Here is an 18,421-nt window from a genome sequence, read left to right as displayed (position 1 = left end):
GAGAGAGAGAGAGAGCACGTAATGAAGAAATAAGATAAGAGTATCAGAAGTCAGTCGCTAAATAATAATTTTTTCTCTTTTGTATCATTTTTATAAGCACAATACTTATTCATACACACGCATATATATGTATATGTATATATATATATATATATATATATATATATATATATATATATATATATATATATATATATATATATATATATATATATATATATATACCTTATATATCATATAAATACATAATGTGCATGCATAAAATCTATCCACGCTCCCTGTACACGTATGTACAGTAAAGTATTTCACGAAGTAAACTCAAATACAAGCATACATAAATGCACGTACAGGACATCATTGTCCGTGCACAGCCTAAATACATACACTCACACATACACACACACACACACACGTACAAAATGATAGAGACTGATAAACAGAGAGATAACCTGACACACAGGGAGTCATAAATCTCCAGCTAAGAAGACCAATTTTATCTAATCAGCGAAGAAAATATTCTTTCAATACGCTTCGCCCATCGTCACATTCACACCAGGTCCTTGTGGGCGCCGTGACGTCACTCAAACGTCGTTTGACTCGAGAGAGGCATTCCATTACTATTGAACTCTCCTCTGCTCTCATTTGCTCTCAACGTATGTTTTTCATGACATTCTAAAGGCGAGGAGTGTTAGATTGGATCGTAGATTCGAAATTTGTGATGCTTGTCTGGTCGTCATTGCGTAATGAAGAAATGTCGACATAGGTAATATATCCGGTTGCTATTTTCGGTAACGTCAGCTAAATACTACATAGGTACAAATACTGTTTTCGCGTTCTCGTAGTGGGTTAGGGCCGTCAGTGCGCCTCACGTGGTTCACTGTAGGCATCGCTTAAGGTTCTTTGCAGCGTCCCTTCGGCCCCAAGCTCCAACCCCTCTTGTTCCTTTTACTGCACCTCCGTTCATATTCTGTTTCTTCCTTCGTACTTTCCATCCTCTCCTAACAACTGTTTCACTGTGTACCTGCGAGGTTTTCCTCCTGTTACACCTTTCAAGCCTTTTACTCTCAATTTTCCTTTCAGTGCTGAATGACCTCACAGATCCCATTGCTTGGCCTTGGGTCTAAATTTTATGTTCTATTCCATACTGTTTTCGCGTCTTAAATTTAATTTTAAAAATGGGAAACAGTTAACTTTACATATCTGGATACAGTTGGCTGTATTCGAGCACAAAGTCCCTCTCAGGTTTAGGAATGTCGAAGATTCAAACGTCTCCATAATAACCTACATGTTATATAGCATCTTATTTATTTTATTTTCCTGAATAGAGTTACGTACTTTGTTTTCTCGCCTCATTTATTCGTGAGTGTCTAATATTTTGCTTTATGATTTGTTCGTCTACTAATAGCAAGAGTAATAAACACAGAGGACCTCTTTAATAGTATTAACTATTTAAGAGTGGGATAATGAATGTTTCTTACCGAAAATAAAGAGAATTCAAACGCAAGGAAATCTGAATCGGAATTTCACAGTTAACGGATATCCGGGAAGCAGATTCCTGAGCTGTATGCTAGTATTGCACCAGCCCCGGTTTTTTTGCCATGCCCTACGTTAGGTTAGGTTACGTTAGGCTAGTTTTTGACCAAGAATGTATTTTGGGTGTAGGAAACCTAATGAGATTATTTTTAAGAAAATTCTATGGTTAGTTTTTAAGATATGGCGTCCCGCTTTTTTCAGGGAAAGGTCCTGTACTCGGCTGTGTCCGGGAGAAATCATTTCTTTATCCCTTGACAGTCTTGGTTCAGGTCCGCTACCTCATGCCAATGCAATTTAACCCATTAAGATAAACTTATGGGACCCTTGAACCCATAATTTAGTTCACAGTGGTCCTCTCAGACTAATTGCCAAAAAAGTCCAGCAGAGAGGGTGGAGGTGAGGGGGGGAAGGGGTTGCCTGGGGGAGGTGTAACAAATTTCTTTATTACTCCTCTTGTGTAATGAATTCTTTTATCATTCTTCTTGTGAAATAAATCCCTTTATCTTTCTTAAATATATTTTGAGTGCTCACAACAATATTGCACATTTCACAGTCGTCTACAGGCTCCTAAACTCATGTGACGAAAGGCCGCTGTACGTGATTGATTCCTCCAAGAAAGGTGCTATTCCACACCTATTATTCCACACCTGTCCATTTTCAAAGGTGTTGTTGATGAAGATAAAGGTTTTCCAATATCGACATCGACTGTTATGGTCTCACGCGAAATCTATTTGGTTGCCAACATCGTATTTCATATAAAGTATAGCATCGACACGTTACGAATTCCGTCAGGACGATAACTGGAGGAAATAAGAAGTACACTCACAAAATGAATTTGTTTGCGCTACGAAGTCTTCGCGAATTTACATAAACAAGAGAAAGTATTTTCCTGCTGCTGTTACAACTTACTAGTATCGTTTCAGAGTGTGTTAATGATATGCTTGTAGTTCCGTCAGGAGATTAAAAAAAAAAAGAAAGAAATGATTTCAAATGGACTTGATTTTTTCTGGAAAGTCTTCAGGAACTGATGTAAAAGAGAGAAAGATATTAAATTTTTCCCTGCTGCCAAAACCATTACTACTACTGCTACTACTACTACTTCTACCACTTCAACTATTAATACTTTAAGATAAGATGTTTTAATGAAGTGTTTGTGATGAAAGTTATGAGGGACGTGTTAAATTAAATTGAAAAATACGGAGGGTGTTGAGGATGTAAGGTATACAGGAGATATGATATTGGGAGCAATCTATACATTATATATATATATATATATATATATATATATATATATATATATATATATATATATATATATATATATATATTTACAAATGGAACAAGGCAGGGAAGTCATGAAACTTGACAAGAAAGTCATAAACGAACTACAAAAGGTAGACAATCAAGCATATAGAACAATCCTGAAAGCACCAAGATATACAGCAAGTTGTGCATTAAGATCCGAAATGAGGACATCTTCCTGCCACTCGAGAGATATGAAGACTAAACTATTCTATCTGAAACATACACTTGAGAGTGGTGGAAATAGGCTCCTATACGAGAAAACCATGGATCAATATGAAAACAAAGAAAACCCTTCGAGTCTGCAAGTGAAAGAGTATATGAAAGAATTAAACATAAACTTAAGTAAAACTGAATCGTTTAAAGGTAAGCAGCTAAAATAAATAATAAAGAACTGGGACAAAAAAGCATGGGAGAGAGAGATGAATGAGGAGAAAACATTAAGAATCTACAGAAAATATAAAGAAAACATAAGAGAAGAAACCTGGTATGATAACACCGAAAAAACAATGCTGATCAGTGGGGCTAGACTAGGCACACTGGAATTAAAAGACAGGAATAGGCTGAAAGGGAAGATACGGAATGTAATGAGATTAGAAAGATAGTTTTGTGCAAAATAAATAAAGGTCTGCTGAAGGGAGACATTAAAAACAGAAAAGAATTTATAAAAGAATTATGGCTTTACAGAGACAAAAATAACTTAAACACAAGGAAAGGAGGAATAAGACGAGCAAGGGAGCCGTTTCAAAGGAAACATCTGCTTACTACTACTACTACGAACCAGCATTGTGTTACTCTCGTGCTGATCAAGTCTAACGAAGTTTATAAGTATCTGTGCATTAAGTGTGATAAGAAAATTCATTTATAGTAAGTATACAAGTGAGTATTGTGAATTTAGTTAGTAGAACTGGTTTTTCTAAACAACAGATCCGCACGGACTATTAGGCTACCTTGGAAATTGATTTCTCTTTGGCTAGGTTATAGCCTACTTTTAGCGTTGCAGATGAAGGAGATGGTAGTGTTTATTGTCGGATCAACCGTTATTAACCTCATAGGGTAGATTAACCTCATAGGGTATCTACCCAGCATGGGTGGGGACCCTTTGGGAGCGCGGTGTTTTGGAAACGTTGGGAGAAAGACCTAAGTTCCTCTTTGGATGAGTCGGTAGAGTTGTCAGCTAGCACTCTACTTTTTTTCATTTCTCCAAATGTGTTAATTAAAAGATAAGCACAAACTGTGACCTAACTAACAAGCCCTCTTCCTGTTGTAAAGTAATGGATTTGCTTCGAAACAAATGTAAGTTTCGAAAAAATTAATTTTTTTAATATACAGTAAACTCATTACTTTTCCAAAATTACCCAACTCCCTACCCCTTTTTATTATAGCCAGTTAACATTGCATTGATAATGAAGAATTTAGACTGTTATAAAGTGATGGGTTGTTTCATGAAAAAGCTTTTAATTATAAAGAATTAAATTTTGTCGGAAATACAGTATTAATGTTTTTGTTTTCAGGTTTGTATTTTAACAAGTTCAGAAATGGAAGATTCACCCAGCATGCAGAACTCCAATACATCAGGAGAATCCCAGGGAAAGGATTTCAAGTGGCAAAAGAGAAAAGGTCACTGGCACGCTGTGAAGGTTGAAACAAAAGACGGAGTCAAGATCAAAGAATTCACTCACGACCCCAAGAGCCGGCCACGCAAGTTCCCCAGGGATCGGCCACAAAAATTTCCGGGACGCAAACCACTGGATCCGTCGCTACAGCAAAAGTACAGCAGGGGAGGAGGCGTTGAGGTATGCTCCATTTGATATTTTTTGTTGTGCTGTAATATGATACTGTATGTTTTTGTGTCCAAAGTTAGTTTATATTTGTTTTTGTCCCTTTCAGACCAGTTATGTCCGAAATCCAAAGCACAGGGTTATGAAAAACAAACTGAAGAAGAGGGAGGCAAAAATAAAGGAGGCTGAAGAGGAAACAGCTCGAGCTGAAATCCTTCTAACAGGTAATAACCGAGACTTAGACTGCGATTTCAAAGGCTTCGATGGTTTGGACCTCAGATGATGAGGGGAGATGAGCATTAGAAAAATAGTCGATATAGAAGCAGCAGGACAGAGAGTAGGCTAGTAGGAAGGGCCAAAAAATCTTAGAGAAAGGGCATAGTTGGAATTGTAGACCAAATGGAAATTCAGGCAGAGTGCATGAGACAGAAGAGATCGGAGAAATTCATTCCACATCTACCGCCATAAAGGGAAAATCAGACTTTAAAATACAGTATTGATGACGATGCAATGTTTGTCAAATTATACTCAAGGCTACTGTCGCTAGTGGTTACTACATTAAATGGAAACTGCCTCATCTGTCAAACAGCTAGTTTTATCAGTGCCTCTTTCTCCAAAACAAGCGAGAGACTAAACCAACTGACGAAGGTGTTGTTCTTTTCTTAACACTTCTTGAGGGTTAGAACTTTATAATTGTTATGGGCAGGATATGTGTAAAGCTGTTTGGTATTATGCATGATATGATTGATTAAAGTAGATGGATCAGCATTGTCATATAACTATGGAAGATGACCCAGCCACCATTTCTCAAGATTGTACCTGTACAGACATAGCCTCAAAGTTATTTCATACTCTTTTAAGTTCCACCTTGTGGCATTCCATCTGTTAGTTTAATCAAGTGTCTAAGGTTTCCTTGTCATAGTGTAGAGGTGTTGCCACTCTGTCAGTGAGGTCTTTGTGCCAAGCAGAAGAATGTTTAGTTCTTTTTGTATTTGTATAGCAATGCACCTGGAATTTTAAGAGCAAAGTAATCATTTCCTAACCTACCCACTTGTAATTTATGTAGAGGCCCTGTTTCTAATTGTTATATAGAATTAACTGTTGGAAGAAGATATAAACACTCAGAGTAAATTAGGTTATTGCTATTCTCTCTCCCCTTTCACTGTCCGTGGCTTTCTCTAGCTCAGCAACTGCCTCTGGAACCTCAGTTTTGTTTCTTTGAGAAGGTACATACTCTGCCATATCACCAGCTTTGGCACACAAAAGAGTCTGGTAAATTACCGGCTTGAATACTTTAGATTATTTATTCTGTTACGAAATTATCTCAGTTTGTGGATGTACTCAGAATCATTATGATGATTTTCTCTTTCTCTGACAGTCATTAAATGTAATAGGAATACTAATATATTCTTTTTGAATTCTCAGAATCAGCTGGAATTATGGAGACAGAAGAAGGATCATACACAGCAAATGTCACTCAGAGAGACATTAGGAATTCTGTTGATATTACCACAGCAGCAAAAGGCTTTGAGCTTGTTCTGAAAGATTTTGGGCCTTATAAGTAAGTTGGTACTAACTAAGAAAGTACTGTTTTGTGCGTTTTAGTTTTTAAGGCATAATTTTCAGTGTAAAATGGGATGGTTTGTTGCAAGACATGAATTATTCATATCTTCCTGGACAGAATTCCATTTGAAAGCCTTTTGCCACTCTTCAACGTGGTTTTGTGAGAAACCTTTTTAGACTTAGGATATTATTACAGTACTTCAGAAACTTTTAAATAGGTTTGTGGTATTACAAGGCTTAAGTTCCCAAGAGATTGCTTAAAAATAATTATTTCTCTCTCTCTCTCTCTCTCTCTCTCTCTCTCTCTCTCTCTCTCTCTCTCTCTCTCTCTCTCTCTCTCTCTCTCTCTCTCTCTCTCAGGGGACATTTTCATGTCAGCTTTTTGACAGTACAAGAATTTCACCTTGTCTGGTTAAACTACTGTATACTGATACAGTTAATCTTACTTTTACCTGTACCTGTGCTTTTCATTGTTATTAAGTCATAAAATTATTAAGATATCTTGAACTCAAGACTGCGGAAGGTCATGATCCAGAGGCAACAGTGAACCCCAAGCTTCGAGAACGTTGTTTATATTGATCGCCACCTGGTGCAAGGCAATGAATCCTGAGATGACCTAGCAGAAGAAAAATCTAGTTAAAAAAACCATTGGAAAGAGCAGATGTTATGTGCCCATGCTCTCTAAAGCAGATGCACTGACTAGGCAGACAACCCTACAATGTTATTCTTTAGGGTTACTTTATGGAGTACTGGACAGTTCGTCCATTTATGGCCGACAGGGGTCATCCAGTTTCTGTTGCCTTCTACTTTATTCTTCATCTTGTTGTCCAGCCTCTCTAACTCTTAAATTTTTAGTGCAACTGTGTGGTTTTCCCCCAATTTCACTCTGAGACACTTGTATTTAACCCCATTCATTTTCTGGATCTCTTTTCCTGGCTGTCCCAAACTCTGTAACTCCCCCTTTTTACAGCGTTAATTGCCAAATGGCTGAAGTACCCCAGTGCTTCATTCTTTCATTCACTCCCAGAAGTAATCTTTTCAATTTGAGGCTTTCTCATGCAATACTCCTTTTTTTAGGCGTGAAGCAGAAATATACCCAGTTATATCAACTGGAAGGTGCTTTTAGCAGATCCCATAGGTCATATTTAGCCAATGTGGAATTGCAAGGATTGCAGCAGCTCAGTCTTTCTCTTCTGAATTGCAATTTGGGCTAATTATGATTAGTGGGTTCTTGTGAAACAAGAGTAATTTTGTAAAGTTAATTTTTTCATTATCATTATTATGTTTCAGATGGACCCTATTCATATGGAACAAGCCCACAAGGGCCATTGACTTGAAAATCAAGCATCCAAAGAATATGGAAGCAATTTGAAAGAACAGAAGGTAATAGGAAATACAGAAAGAAGAGATCGGTTATTAGGAAAGCAAAATAAATTAATAAATAAATAGATAAAAATATAGGTAAATTATTAAAATACAACCAGAATTGTTTTAGGTTAGTCATGCGTTGCATCTCCACTTGAATGTGACTTTCCACAGTCCAACAGTGTGAGTAATAAAGGACCTCTGGAACTGAGAGGCACATTTATTGCATATTGGGTGATGCTGTTCAGCAAGTCTGGTTGCTTTTGGTAGGAAGCAAGGATCAGGGAACAATTATGAAAGTGAAAGATCTCTGTTGGAATACAGCTGATGGAGAATTGACAAACAATAGACCATCTGCTGATGTTCCAAGTCATAACTGCTAATGTTAGGAAACAGAAACCTACCACCATTAACCATACAAACCCAGTAATTGTAATGAGAATTCCCTCCTCCTAACTCTGTCTTTCTCACAGCTCTTGGTTCAGGTAGCATGAATGCTGACTGCGATCACCGACTAGGAACCCATCTGTGTATGTGCAATGGTGACTGCACTTTTGTTTCTATCTCAGATGGATTGCAGTATTCAGATGATTCATTGACAACAGATATGGGCTAATCATAAGTTGTGGGTTTGTATTAGAAAGATACTTTTGTTTTTAAAGACTTTCATTTTTATAGAGAACATAGTCATTGTAGTTTTTGTAGTTTTATGTAAGTGACTTACCCAGTAATTATTTAGCCAAGAATTTTGAATTATGCACCTTTTGTTAGTGTAGGTGGCGAGACCCCGCCCACTTTCAGGGTAAGATAGGGGAACAACACCACCAACAAGTCAAGTTGTTTCTGCCGCTTGTAGAGTCTACACACTGTGTTGATGAATCAGTTTGGTTTTGAATCATTGGTTTTCTTCCCATTCGGTGAAGTATTTTGTTATGGTAGAATTTTTGGCATTGTTATTAGTAGTAATTTCTCCTGATTTTGATGTTTTTTACAATTTTGACGTTTTTTACGCTCTAAGACATCTGAAGTGACTCCATTACCAGTTCCTGCTATGTCTAGTTCGGCTACGAGCCTCCCTTCTTCTGCCTTAGACACCTCACTGGCTCCTTTACAGCGTCAGTTAGGCAATATCTTACAACTTCTTCAGAAACCTGTGAGAGACCCGTTATTGTGTCTGATCTCTTCTGATGACAAATGACGATCATGACTCACCCTTGATTCCGTGTGTCCCTGCTTAAGTTCTTACTTCAGCAATTTCTAGATTTCTTCACGCCTGGGACTCCTTCCTCTCCGGCCTCATCTTTCATGATGACTAATCAGTTGTTGGACTCTGTGAAACTTCCTAAGATGGTTCTCGCTTCCTCGTCAAAGAAAGCTCTATGCAAAGTGTAGAATTGGCTTTCTGAGAAGAGAGAACAAGGAAAGGCCTGCTTTAGCATACCACCCTCACGTCTTGCATGTATGCACTATTTGTCCTACACGACGGGGAAGCTCCTTCCCTGGGAGTGGCTGCCTCCTCCTAGGGGGACTTCTCAGGGCTCATCGACGCGGGACGCACATCTGCTCTTGTTTCTGCCAAAGTTTTCTTTTCAGCTCAGGAAATGGAACATCTTTTGAAGAGCCTCTTTAAATCTTTTGAAGTTTTAAGTTTTCTTGATTGTTGCATGGGATGATCCTGCTCTTCAGAGACATGACTTATCGGACCTTCTTAATTTTCTCTCCTGTGCTGATAAGGCAATTAGGGATCGTTCACAAGAACTAGCTCCTCTTTATGCCATGGGCATTCTCAAAAAATGAGAACTTTGGGTTTCTTTCACGTTGAAAGGCATGAGTTCTCCGCAAAAATTGGCTCTGCTGTTTTCCCCCTTGACAAGCAGTATTTGTTTCCACAATCCACAGTAAACAAAATTTCTTCGAGCCTATACAAGAAATCAACACAGGATCTTTTGATCCAATCAACTAAGCGCCAGAGTGATTGGCCCACCTTCTCCGCCAGATCCTCCTCTTGTCTTCAGCCTCGGCCCTTTCATGGAGGCAGACAGAGGTCCCAGTCCAGATCTCAAAGCCTACCCTCCTCCCTGCACATGGACATTTTTAACATAAACAAATTGACTTGTTGGCAGTGTTGTTCCTCTCACTTACCCCAAAAGTGGGCGGGGTCTCGTCATCTACACTGACAAAAGAATCGCTACTGCAGAATTCAAAATTCTAGTTGTTGTTCAAGTAGAAACTCTTAGCTAAGTAATTACAGGGTAAATATATGAAAAACTTTTATTTTATCATAAAAATGTCGTTTTTTGCTTGAAGAAAACTTTGCAAAAATATGGATCATCTAAAGATTTATAGTTACACTGCGTGAGTTGGTAATAAGTCATGATAATTCACTGTTTCATGATTAATTGTTGAGGAATAGTTTAATAACTTGTTTTTTATATTTATTTTTCTTTTCATTCTAGAATGCATTTCACCCGCAATGGTCGACACTTGTTATTAGGTGGTCGTAAAGGCCACTTAGCAGCATTTGACTGGATCACAAAAAAGTTACATTTTGAAATAAATGTAATGGAGTCAATTCATGACATATGCTGGCTTCACACAGAACACATGATGGCTGTGGCACAAAAGAAGTGGGTGTATATTTATGACAATCAAGGAGTTGAGTTGCATTGTCTGAAAAAGTTAGCCCATGTCCATAAACTGGAGTATTTACCGTACCACTTCTTACTTTGTACCGCAGTAAGTGATTTACAGTATAGCGTTTTTGTTTAACCCTGTTTAAAGGAGCAGCATTCACTGGGGAGTATCATTTAAAAATCATTCTGGTTTTGGGGAAATCTTGAGTCTCTGATGTCAAATTTAAAAACAAGACTATATTTGAAAAGAAAATCAGAAACTGGTTTTATGAATAAACTCAGAAACTGAAAGATGGTTTTGCCAAATCTTGAGTCTCTGATGTCATCCCTATTTTCTTGTTTCTTTGAGCCTGGGCTATATAAACAATACTGTATTACTTTTGTCTTGAGAGCACATGTACTGTGGTATCCTCACATTATATATTGATCTTTTGTTCATCATTCCTCATTTTAATGTTGAGAGATAAGTAACATATATTTCCCCTTGTTCTGAAGAGATAGTATAGATCATCAGTTGTTTATCCTTTGGTGAATCATTTAGTATTATGAAAATGTGGCAGATTCATTGTATTTAAAAAGCTGAAGGTACAGTAGCTTCAAAGCCCTGCAATGGGAAAGTCAAGAGCGCTTGGATTGTACTTGTACAGGTTTGAGTGGTTGCACTTCAAGAGGAAAGGATAAATAAGAAACTGCTTTGTAGGGTCATGGACAGATACTTATTAATGGAATCAAGCCAAGCTGAGTTCATGTTCATGTAATGTAAATGAGTTTGAATGTGTTGCTTGCCTCTCTTGGCCCCAAGAAAAGAAAATCCTTTATATCTCTTTAAAATTTACAGCTGTTTCTTTCGGAGTTTGTGGTGAATATAAAATTTATTTCTTCAGGGGGAGACTGGATTTCTTAATTGGCTCGATATAAGTTTGGGCCAAGAATTACTAACAATTCAAACAGGCAAAGGAAGGCTGGAAGTCATGCGGCAGAATCCCTACAACGCGGTTATATGTTGCGGCCATTCAAATGGCACAGTGACGATGTGGACGCCAAATGAAAAAGAGGCAGTGGCCTCAGTTCTTTGCCATGGCAGTCCTGTTCGTGCCATAGAATTTGATCCAGCTGGCAGGTAATGCTATTTTTTTTTTATTTATTTCTTACTCTTGATGTAAATCATTTATACATCTTGTGTGTGGCTTATATGGTTTTATGCTTATAAGTTTTGTTCCTATTTATGATTTTAAAATTATGTTATCTTCCTTTTACCTTAGTAAAATTATTTACCTTCTTTAATTTTTTGTTTAGCTAGCATTTTTGTACATAGCTATACAGGCAGTCCCCAACTTATATCGGAGCTCTGTTCCTTAGGCGCGACAGAAAATGACAAAAGTCAGAACAACTGTATTAAAAAATTTATAAGAATAAAAAAAAAGTGATGAACAAGCGAACACATGAGTGAGGACTGTGTTCGATATTGCTACACTGCGTGAGCGACCCAGAGTAGGCCATTGTCCGGTCAACTACATGCTCAGAAACTAGTTTCAGTCTTTCGTTCACTTACGGCGCCGTAAGACTGAAACAATGTAACTTTGGAACATCCGTTGTAACTCAGAACCAATTTTTTTATTAATGTATTTGAAAACCACCGTAAGATCGGAACGACATGAATCGAGTCCAACGGAACCCGGGGACTACCTGTACTCACCTTGCTTTTCCTTCCTTATAATTTTCACTGCTGTCCTCCCTCTCAACGTATTATTTATTTATGCGGAATACATCAAGCAAAATTGTCGAGCTTATGATAAAATAACTGCTTTTACAAAGGATTTTTATATATCTACTTGGAAAAAGACTTAATGAAGTCATTTGCAAATGTTTCCATATCCAGAAGCCTCTGCAAAAAATGGAACAAGTTTGTCTCGGTATGGAACAGATACCAGGCTAGGTGGTTCCACTACCAAATAATTCAAGATTTGATTAAATGGAGTGATCGACACACTTTTGATTTATTGTTTTTATTTTTTAAGGTTGTTTCCTTAGATGGATTAGTATGTCTTTGAGGCTTGTCATTTCATGTAATTTCTCCCCAGAGTAGTAGCTTTATTTCTTTCACGGAAATGTCTTTGCAACAAGAAAGAAACATTCTACATTGACAGTATGATAAACATTGAATTGAAATCCTTATGCACAATTTAATTTCTACTTCTGTGTACACTGCATTCTTCGGTTACTAGTTACTGTGAGAAATGTTGAAGAAATGTCCTGTATGGAGTTTGACAATGAAAGAAGAAGAGAAATGAGAATTCTGTTAAAAGACTCATTAAGATTAATTAGGGGTACAGTATAGTAAGTAGCTGAGACTTGAATGAAAGGAATTACTGTTAAAGATGTGGTTAGTTGATGGATCTTTACAAATTGTAGGTTGTTTAAAATGAAAGGATAAAAAGATATTAATACAATATACAGTAGTCAAAGATAAGCTCAGAATGAACATGGGTTATGTTACCCTAAATTCCAAATGCTGTAGGGTTCGGCTAACAACTTGTTTTTCAAACCTAACCATGTCAAAAAGTGAGGATTGGATTCAGATTCCATTTTTGACATAATAGTATTAACTGTCAATTTTTTAATTATCCTTTCTGTTTACTTTGTTAATTTTTCTTTACTAGAAATGGTGCTAGTATAATTTTTTTTTAGCAGGTAACAGAAGAATTATATGCAAATTTACAAATGAAATCAAAACTACCTTAATGAAATGCCATGAGGATGAATATATTTTTTTAAGGTATAACAAATATAAAAGTGTAAAATACCTTCAGTACATTTAACTTATGCTTACAGCATTAATTAGTAAAGTTATTGATTTCCCTTTAATGTTTCCTAGATGAGGACATGAAGAAAAATTGAAAATGGTTGGTGAATCCCAGATTGTACTTGTGAATGCTACAAGTTGTTGACACAGTTTAAGAAACTAAGCCTCCATTTACCATTATAATTATAGTAATGCTAATTGAATCGTAAATCTTAAAGAGGCAACACACGTGTTGGGCAATGTTTGAAAAGATGTGTATTCCATGCTAAAATCAACTCACTGTGTGTGAGTGTATTTTTGTTGTGATAGGATGAGACGATAATTACAGTACATGCTCTGTTGTTGATGAGAATTTGTGATGTTTTCTTCCATTTTGTAGGCACTTTGTAACTGCTGGGGTTAACCGGGAGCTGAAGATTTGGGATGCACGTAATCTTGGAGATTGTATGTACACTTATAAAATTCGCATGGGTGCATCAACGCTAGCCTTTTCTCAGAAACAGATGCTTGCTGTTGGTATGGGAAATGTCGTTGAGGTAAGGCTTTCTTTCACAAACACTATTTATTGGAATTTTGACAGTAAAAAGATAAATTACAGTAGATTTATATGTAGAATACTCAGCTATAATATTCCATTTTTCTGTTATGTAACGAAACAATGAAAGCTGGTTATGGTAACTGATTGTATTTTATTGCTTTGGTATTATTATCCTTTCACCAAGGTAATCATTGACATCGAAGCTCACCACATGTTAAGGGAAAGATTGACTTTTCTCATAGGACTGAAAGCCCTATTGTGAAATACCCTATTACTGGCTTGTGTTATTTAGTTTTCCAACTGAATGTGGGAGGGACTTGTTGCTGAAAGTGCAGTTTTAGGAATTTCTTGTTTTTGTGGTATAGCCAGTGATCAGTTTCTTTAAACCTGATTCCATGTTTCAGGTCTATGACAGAGTAACCAAAGGAGGGTTCTCTTGGCCATACATGCACTATGATTGCAAAAATTCAGTCACTGGTATGCAGTATTGTCCATATGAAGATATCCTGGGAGTGTCCACGTATAAAGGCTACTCAAGCTTGATTATTCCAGGTATGTTTGGTTCGGTGTACAAGTATTGCTTAATATTAAAATTCACTTAGTTTTAAGTCTGAAGTCAGATTATTTTCACAAATGTAAAGAGAAGTTTTAATGTTTGTGTGCACAAGAACCGTGTTGGAATTACATACTAATAGTGGAATATTTTTTTCAAATTCTCTTTGTGGCAAGTATTTTTTGTGTAAATGGTCTTCTGTCTTGCATGTTTTTATGAAATACTCAAAGAAGAATGGATATATTTTCTTCCAACCATAGAAAACTTAATGTAGAATACTGTACTGTAGATGATTGTTATTGAGTTACATTTTATATTGCATTGGTAGAATTAAGGTACATGGAAATTACCATTGTAGAATTTCCATGCTCAGCTGTGTAGTATTAAGATGATATAAATTTATATGTATTTGTATTTTATTTCCAAAGGTGCTGGTGAACCTAACTTTGATGCTTTAGAAGCAAATCCGTACCTGAGCGTAAGTGGACGCAGAGAAGCAGAGGTTAAGTCCCTTCTTGGAAAAGTGCCTTATGGACTCATTACTTTGGATCCCAGTAGCATTGCTCAGGTATATATCGTATTGGTTTTTGTATTTGATTAATATTACTTAACTTACAGAAGTCACTAAAGCTTTCCAGAGTGGTGAAGCATAAAATGTGCTTCTGTGCATTATTTTGTCTTTGTGGAAATCAGTTGGTTTATTCCTACATCTATTTTCACTAACAATTAAGCACACTGTTATTCCCCATATAGGGGGTTAGTACCATCAATGCACCTAATGTGGTGCATACTAGGCAGTCATTTGATATAATAGTGCAACAACAAGAGCCAAAAGGTTCCTTTTATTGCACTGGTAACTAATATATTGAAAATATTGGTTTAATATCAATAGCCAGTACTGGAAAGTATTTGCTACATCCTGCCAAGGAACAAAATTTTTCGTCTTATTTAAAAAGTTGTGACATTGCTATCTGGCGGAATATATATGCTTAAACACAGTTTTCAATTCCTCTAAAAAACCCTCTGCTATTAAAGATAACTTGGGAAATTACTGTAGTACTTAATTAATTTATATATTTCTAAAATTGTAAATAAAAGGAAAAAAGTCTTGCTTAGTTGAAAACTAAGCCATAAGTTAAAAACACTTGTCATTTTGTAATTGAGAAGTAAGGTTAATAAATACATTTTCTTTTTCACTCTCAACAAAAATTATATACCTGTAATGAAAAAACCTTCAACTAATGATTTTCAGTACAGTACATTATAAACTACAATGAGTGCATACCTTTTACAAGGGAGAAATATGGCATTTCAAATGAAAATAAGGGGAGCTACATTCCTTTCCCCTCTCATGTCGTCATGCATGTCTCGAACAGTGCGATTTGAGCTTACGCAACTACGCTCGTAGTTATACTTGCGCACTTACATACGCATACTCGATCACAGGCAATCTCAATTTTGAGTGGTTCACATAACGTCTTGATAAGATGAAAACCAATTCGTTTATCCAGTCCACCAATTATGAAGGTTATTGTCATTAATTTGAATGGAGGATTTCCATCATTACATGAAGACTAAACACTTAGCCTTCCCCAGAAAACAACTGCAACATTTCATCAACATGGCTCTGCAAAAGCAAAAACATTTCGGAGCAGCGTTTGGAGCATGTGTCCATTTCATGAGACCACAAAGTAATGGGGACCTTGGATGGCCCATTTGCTGATTCAAGTCTCTGAGAGAAGGGTTAGAGGAAAAACCAGGTAAATGATGTAGGCAAGGGAAAGGGCCCTCTTGTCTTAAGTCCTTTCATTTTCATGACTGAGGAAACTCTTTGATATTGGTTGGTCTGTCTTACGGAGCCCTGGCGGGACTGTAAGAGTACTGTACTGTAATTCCTTTGAGGATGAACAGTGGCTGCACTATCAAAATAAACTGTTTTAAATTTAATAGATTTATCTATGTTAGGTCTGAAAAGGAATACTAGCAAAAAATCGTCAAAAAATAATAGTAATAATAATAATTATTATTATTATTATTATTATTATTATTATTATTATTATTATTATTATTCAAAAGACGAAACCTATTCATATGAAGCAAGCCCACAGGGGCCATTGACTTGAAATTCAAGTTTCCAAAGAATATGGTGTTCATTAGGAAGAAGTAAGAGGAGGTAAAGGGAAATACATGTTGGTATGAACAGAAGTCAAGGTTACTCTAAATTAGTCTGCCAAGACCACAGTTCCATGTCTGGATTCTCATAGTGCTCGCCCAAAGGAGTTTCTCTTTAGGGAGGTGAAAATTCAAGCAGCTTGTAGCCAAAGTTGGACAGCTAAGTGGAAGGAAACAAATAATTTGATCACCATCTACAGTTTTTCCCCCATGAGGGAAACTCTGAACCTAAAAAAAAAGTTGTTTTTATGAATAAGTGATCACATACTAACTGTAATTGTTAACGTTCTTGTTTCAGGTTGACGTACCAACATTGGAGGAAAAATTAGAAGCAAAGAAGGCTTTGAAGTATGTACGTGTACCAAAAGTGGACGTGGAGCCTCGTTACCGAATGAAAGGAAAGAGTGGCTCTGCTCAGAAGTTCAAACGGAAGCAGAAGACGGTCGATATTAAGAAACGTGAATATATCAGGAATGCAGTTATTGCCAGAGATGAGTTAGGTTTAAAAGAAGAGAAACAGACTAAGCCTAAAAAGTCTTTTGGTCTTCTTGATCGCTTTCATACTAAAGTGCAGAAATAACGTAAAGAATGTAAGTTCACTAGAAATATATGTTTTTTGGCAATGATTGTTTTTTTTTCACACCATGTGTACGTTGTCTTGTTTTGTAAACTATTAGTTAGTCGATCATGTATCCTGTAGAGCAGTGTAAGGTGAATCACTAATCAATTAGTATTTTTGCTCTTGAAGAATAAAAAATTAATTCTTTTTCATCCTTTAACTATATTCTGAACAAAGTTCCATTTTGCAGTTTATTTTGACCCTAAATGCCAAGAGACTTAACACATTTTCTCACCAGTAATGAAGGTAAGTGGTCTGGATCCAAGTGGTAGATTTGTGAACAAGATCAAAATTATGTACAATTTTTAGTGACATCATTATTATTTTTGAATTGTCTATTTTTCCTCTGCTGGTGGACACTGCAGTAATTGTCCAAAGGATGTAAGGAAATGCAGAGAACACATTTCTGTTTAATGATTCTAACAATATGCTAACCTGCAACTTGGCTTGGTCGCTGAGGAATGACAGAAGAATGGAGGATAGGTTCAGGCATACTCTGCTTACCGGCGGCATCAGTTAACGGCTCTTGGCTATCAACGTCATTAACTGGATTTTCGGCGCCGATCTCCGGTTAACAGCGCTGTTAAGCAGGGATTTCAGCACTATTTCACCTATTTTCAGTCAGCAGCACTTGGCTGGGACAGAACCCCCACCATTAACTGGGGACTTCCTGTACATATTAATGAAAAGTTGGTTTACAGTGTTTATGTTGCTTCCCTTCCTGGATTCCCTCATGGGGGGGTTAGCGCCCATCATGCGGTACACTGTAGGCATTACTTAATGTTCTTTGCAGTGTCCCTTGGCCCCTTTCATTTCTTCTGCTGTATCTTCTTTCATATTCTCTTTCTTCAAGCTTACTTTCCACCCTCTCCTAACTTCGAGGTTTTCCTCCTGTTACACCTTTAAAATCTTCTTTACTCTCAATTTCCTTTTCAGCACTGAAGGACCTCATAGGTCCCAGTGCTTAGCCTTTGATCTAAATTATATATTCCATTCCATCACATTCCTACCTGGATTCTGGTGGAATACCAGATCCCATAGTTGACTTTCTCTCTCCGCAATGTTCTTAAATGACCTTTTGTAATATATCCTGTAGGGGACCAGCGCCGTCAGTGCTCTCCATGCCATGCACTGAAGCCATTACTTCAGGTTTGCAGTGTCCCTTCAGCCCCTAGCTGCAACCTCTTTGATTCCACTTACTATATCTCCGTTCACATTCTCTTCCTTCCATCTTATTTTCCACCCTCTCCTAATAATTGTTTCACAGTGCAACTGCGAGGTTTTTCTCCTATTACACCGTGCAAACTTTTTTACTCTTGGTTTCCCTTTCAGTGCTGAATCACCTCATAGGTCCCAAAGGTGTAAATTCTATACACTTACATAGTATAGTGTACAATAGTTGTGGTGGGGATTGTCTGATGAGGGGGTTGAAGCAGGTGTTGTCCCCATTCATCCTTGTCTAGCTGGCACAGTAGTCGAGTGGGTTGAGTAAACACTGAGGTAGACTGTTTGTCACATTTGTCATCATGAAAATGGCTGATACACAGCCTTGCTATTTA

At 37.0% G+C, this 18,421-nt stretch overlaps 1 protein-coding gene across 4 annotated transcripts in view; it reads left to right on the top strand.

Annotated features, from left to right (window-relative positions):
- Positions 1–16,866, top strand: part of LOC136854535 (WD repeat-containing protein 46) — a 146,494-nt gene extending 129,628 nt beyond the window's left edge. For 2 of the 4 annotated variants that reach the window (XM_067130881.1, XM_067130882.1), the window contains 9 exons: positions 4,350–4,631; positions 4,726–4,840; positions 6,042–6,177; positions 10,001–10,280; positions 11,062–11,297; positions 13,360–13,516; positions 13,923–14,070; positions 14,500–14,639; positions 16,542–16,866. In XM_067130881.1, coding sequence (XP_066986982.1) covers positions 4,374–4,631; positions 4,726–4,840; positions 6,042–6,177; positions 10,001–10,280; positions 11,062–11,297; positions 13,360–13,516; positions 13,923–14,070; positions 14,500–14,639; positions 16,542–16,823 — 1,752 coding nt within the window. In that variant the 5' untranslated portion in view covers positions 4,350–4,373 and the 3' untranslated portion in view covers positions 16,824–16,866. Of the gene's footprint in view, positions 1–3,522; positions 3,715–4,349; positions 4,632–4,725; positions 4,841–6,041; positions 6,178–10,000; positions 10,281–11,061; positions 11,298–13,359; positions 13,517–13,922; positions 14,071–14,499; positions 14,640–16,541 lie in introns of those variants that run through there. The other 2 variants (XM_067130879.1, XM_067130880.1) reach the window with 2 other exon arrangements.
- Positions 16,867–18,421: the final 1,555 nt, after the last annotated feature.

The sequence above is a fragment of the Macrobrachium rosenbergii genome, chromosome 29 (assembly GCF_040412425.1).
Source record: "Macrobrachium rosenbergii isolate ZJJX-2024 chromosome 29, ASM4041242v1, whole genome shotgun sequence".
Classification (NCBI taxonomy): Eukaryota; Metazoa; Arthropoda; class Malacostraca; order Decapoda; family Palaemonidae; genus Macrobrachium; species Macrobrachium rosenbergii.
The sequence above is the reverse complement of the archived record's forward strand: the minus strand, read 5'-3'. Positions and strand labels throughout refer to the sequence as shown.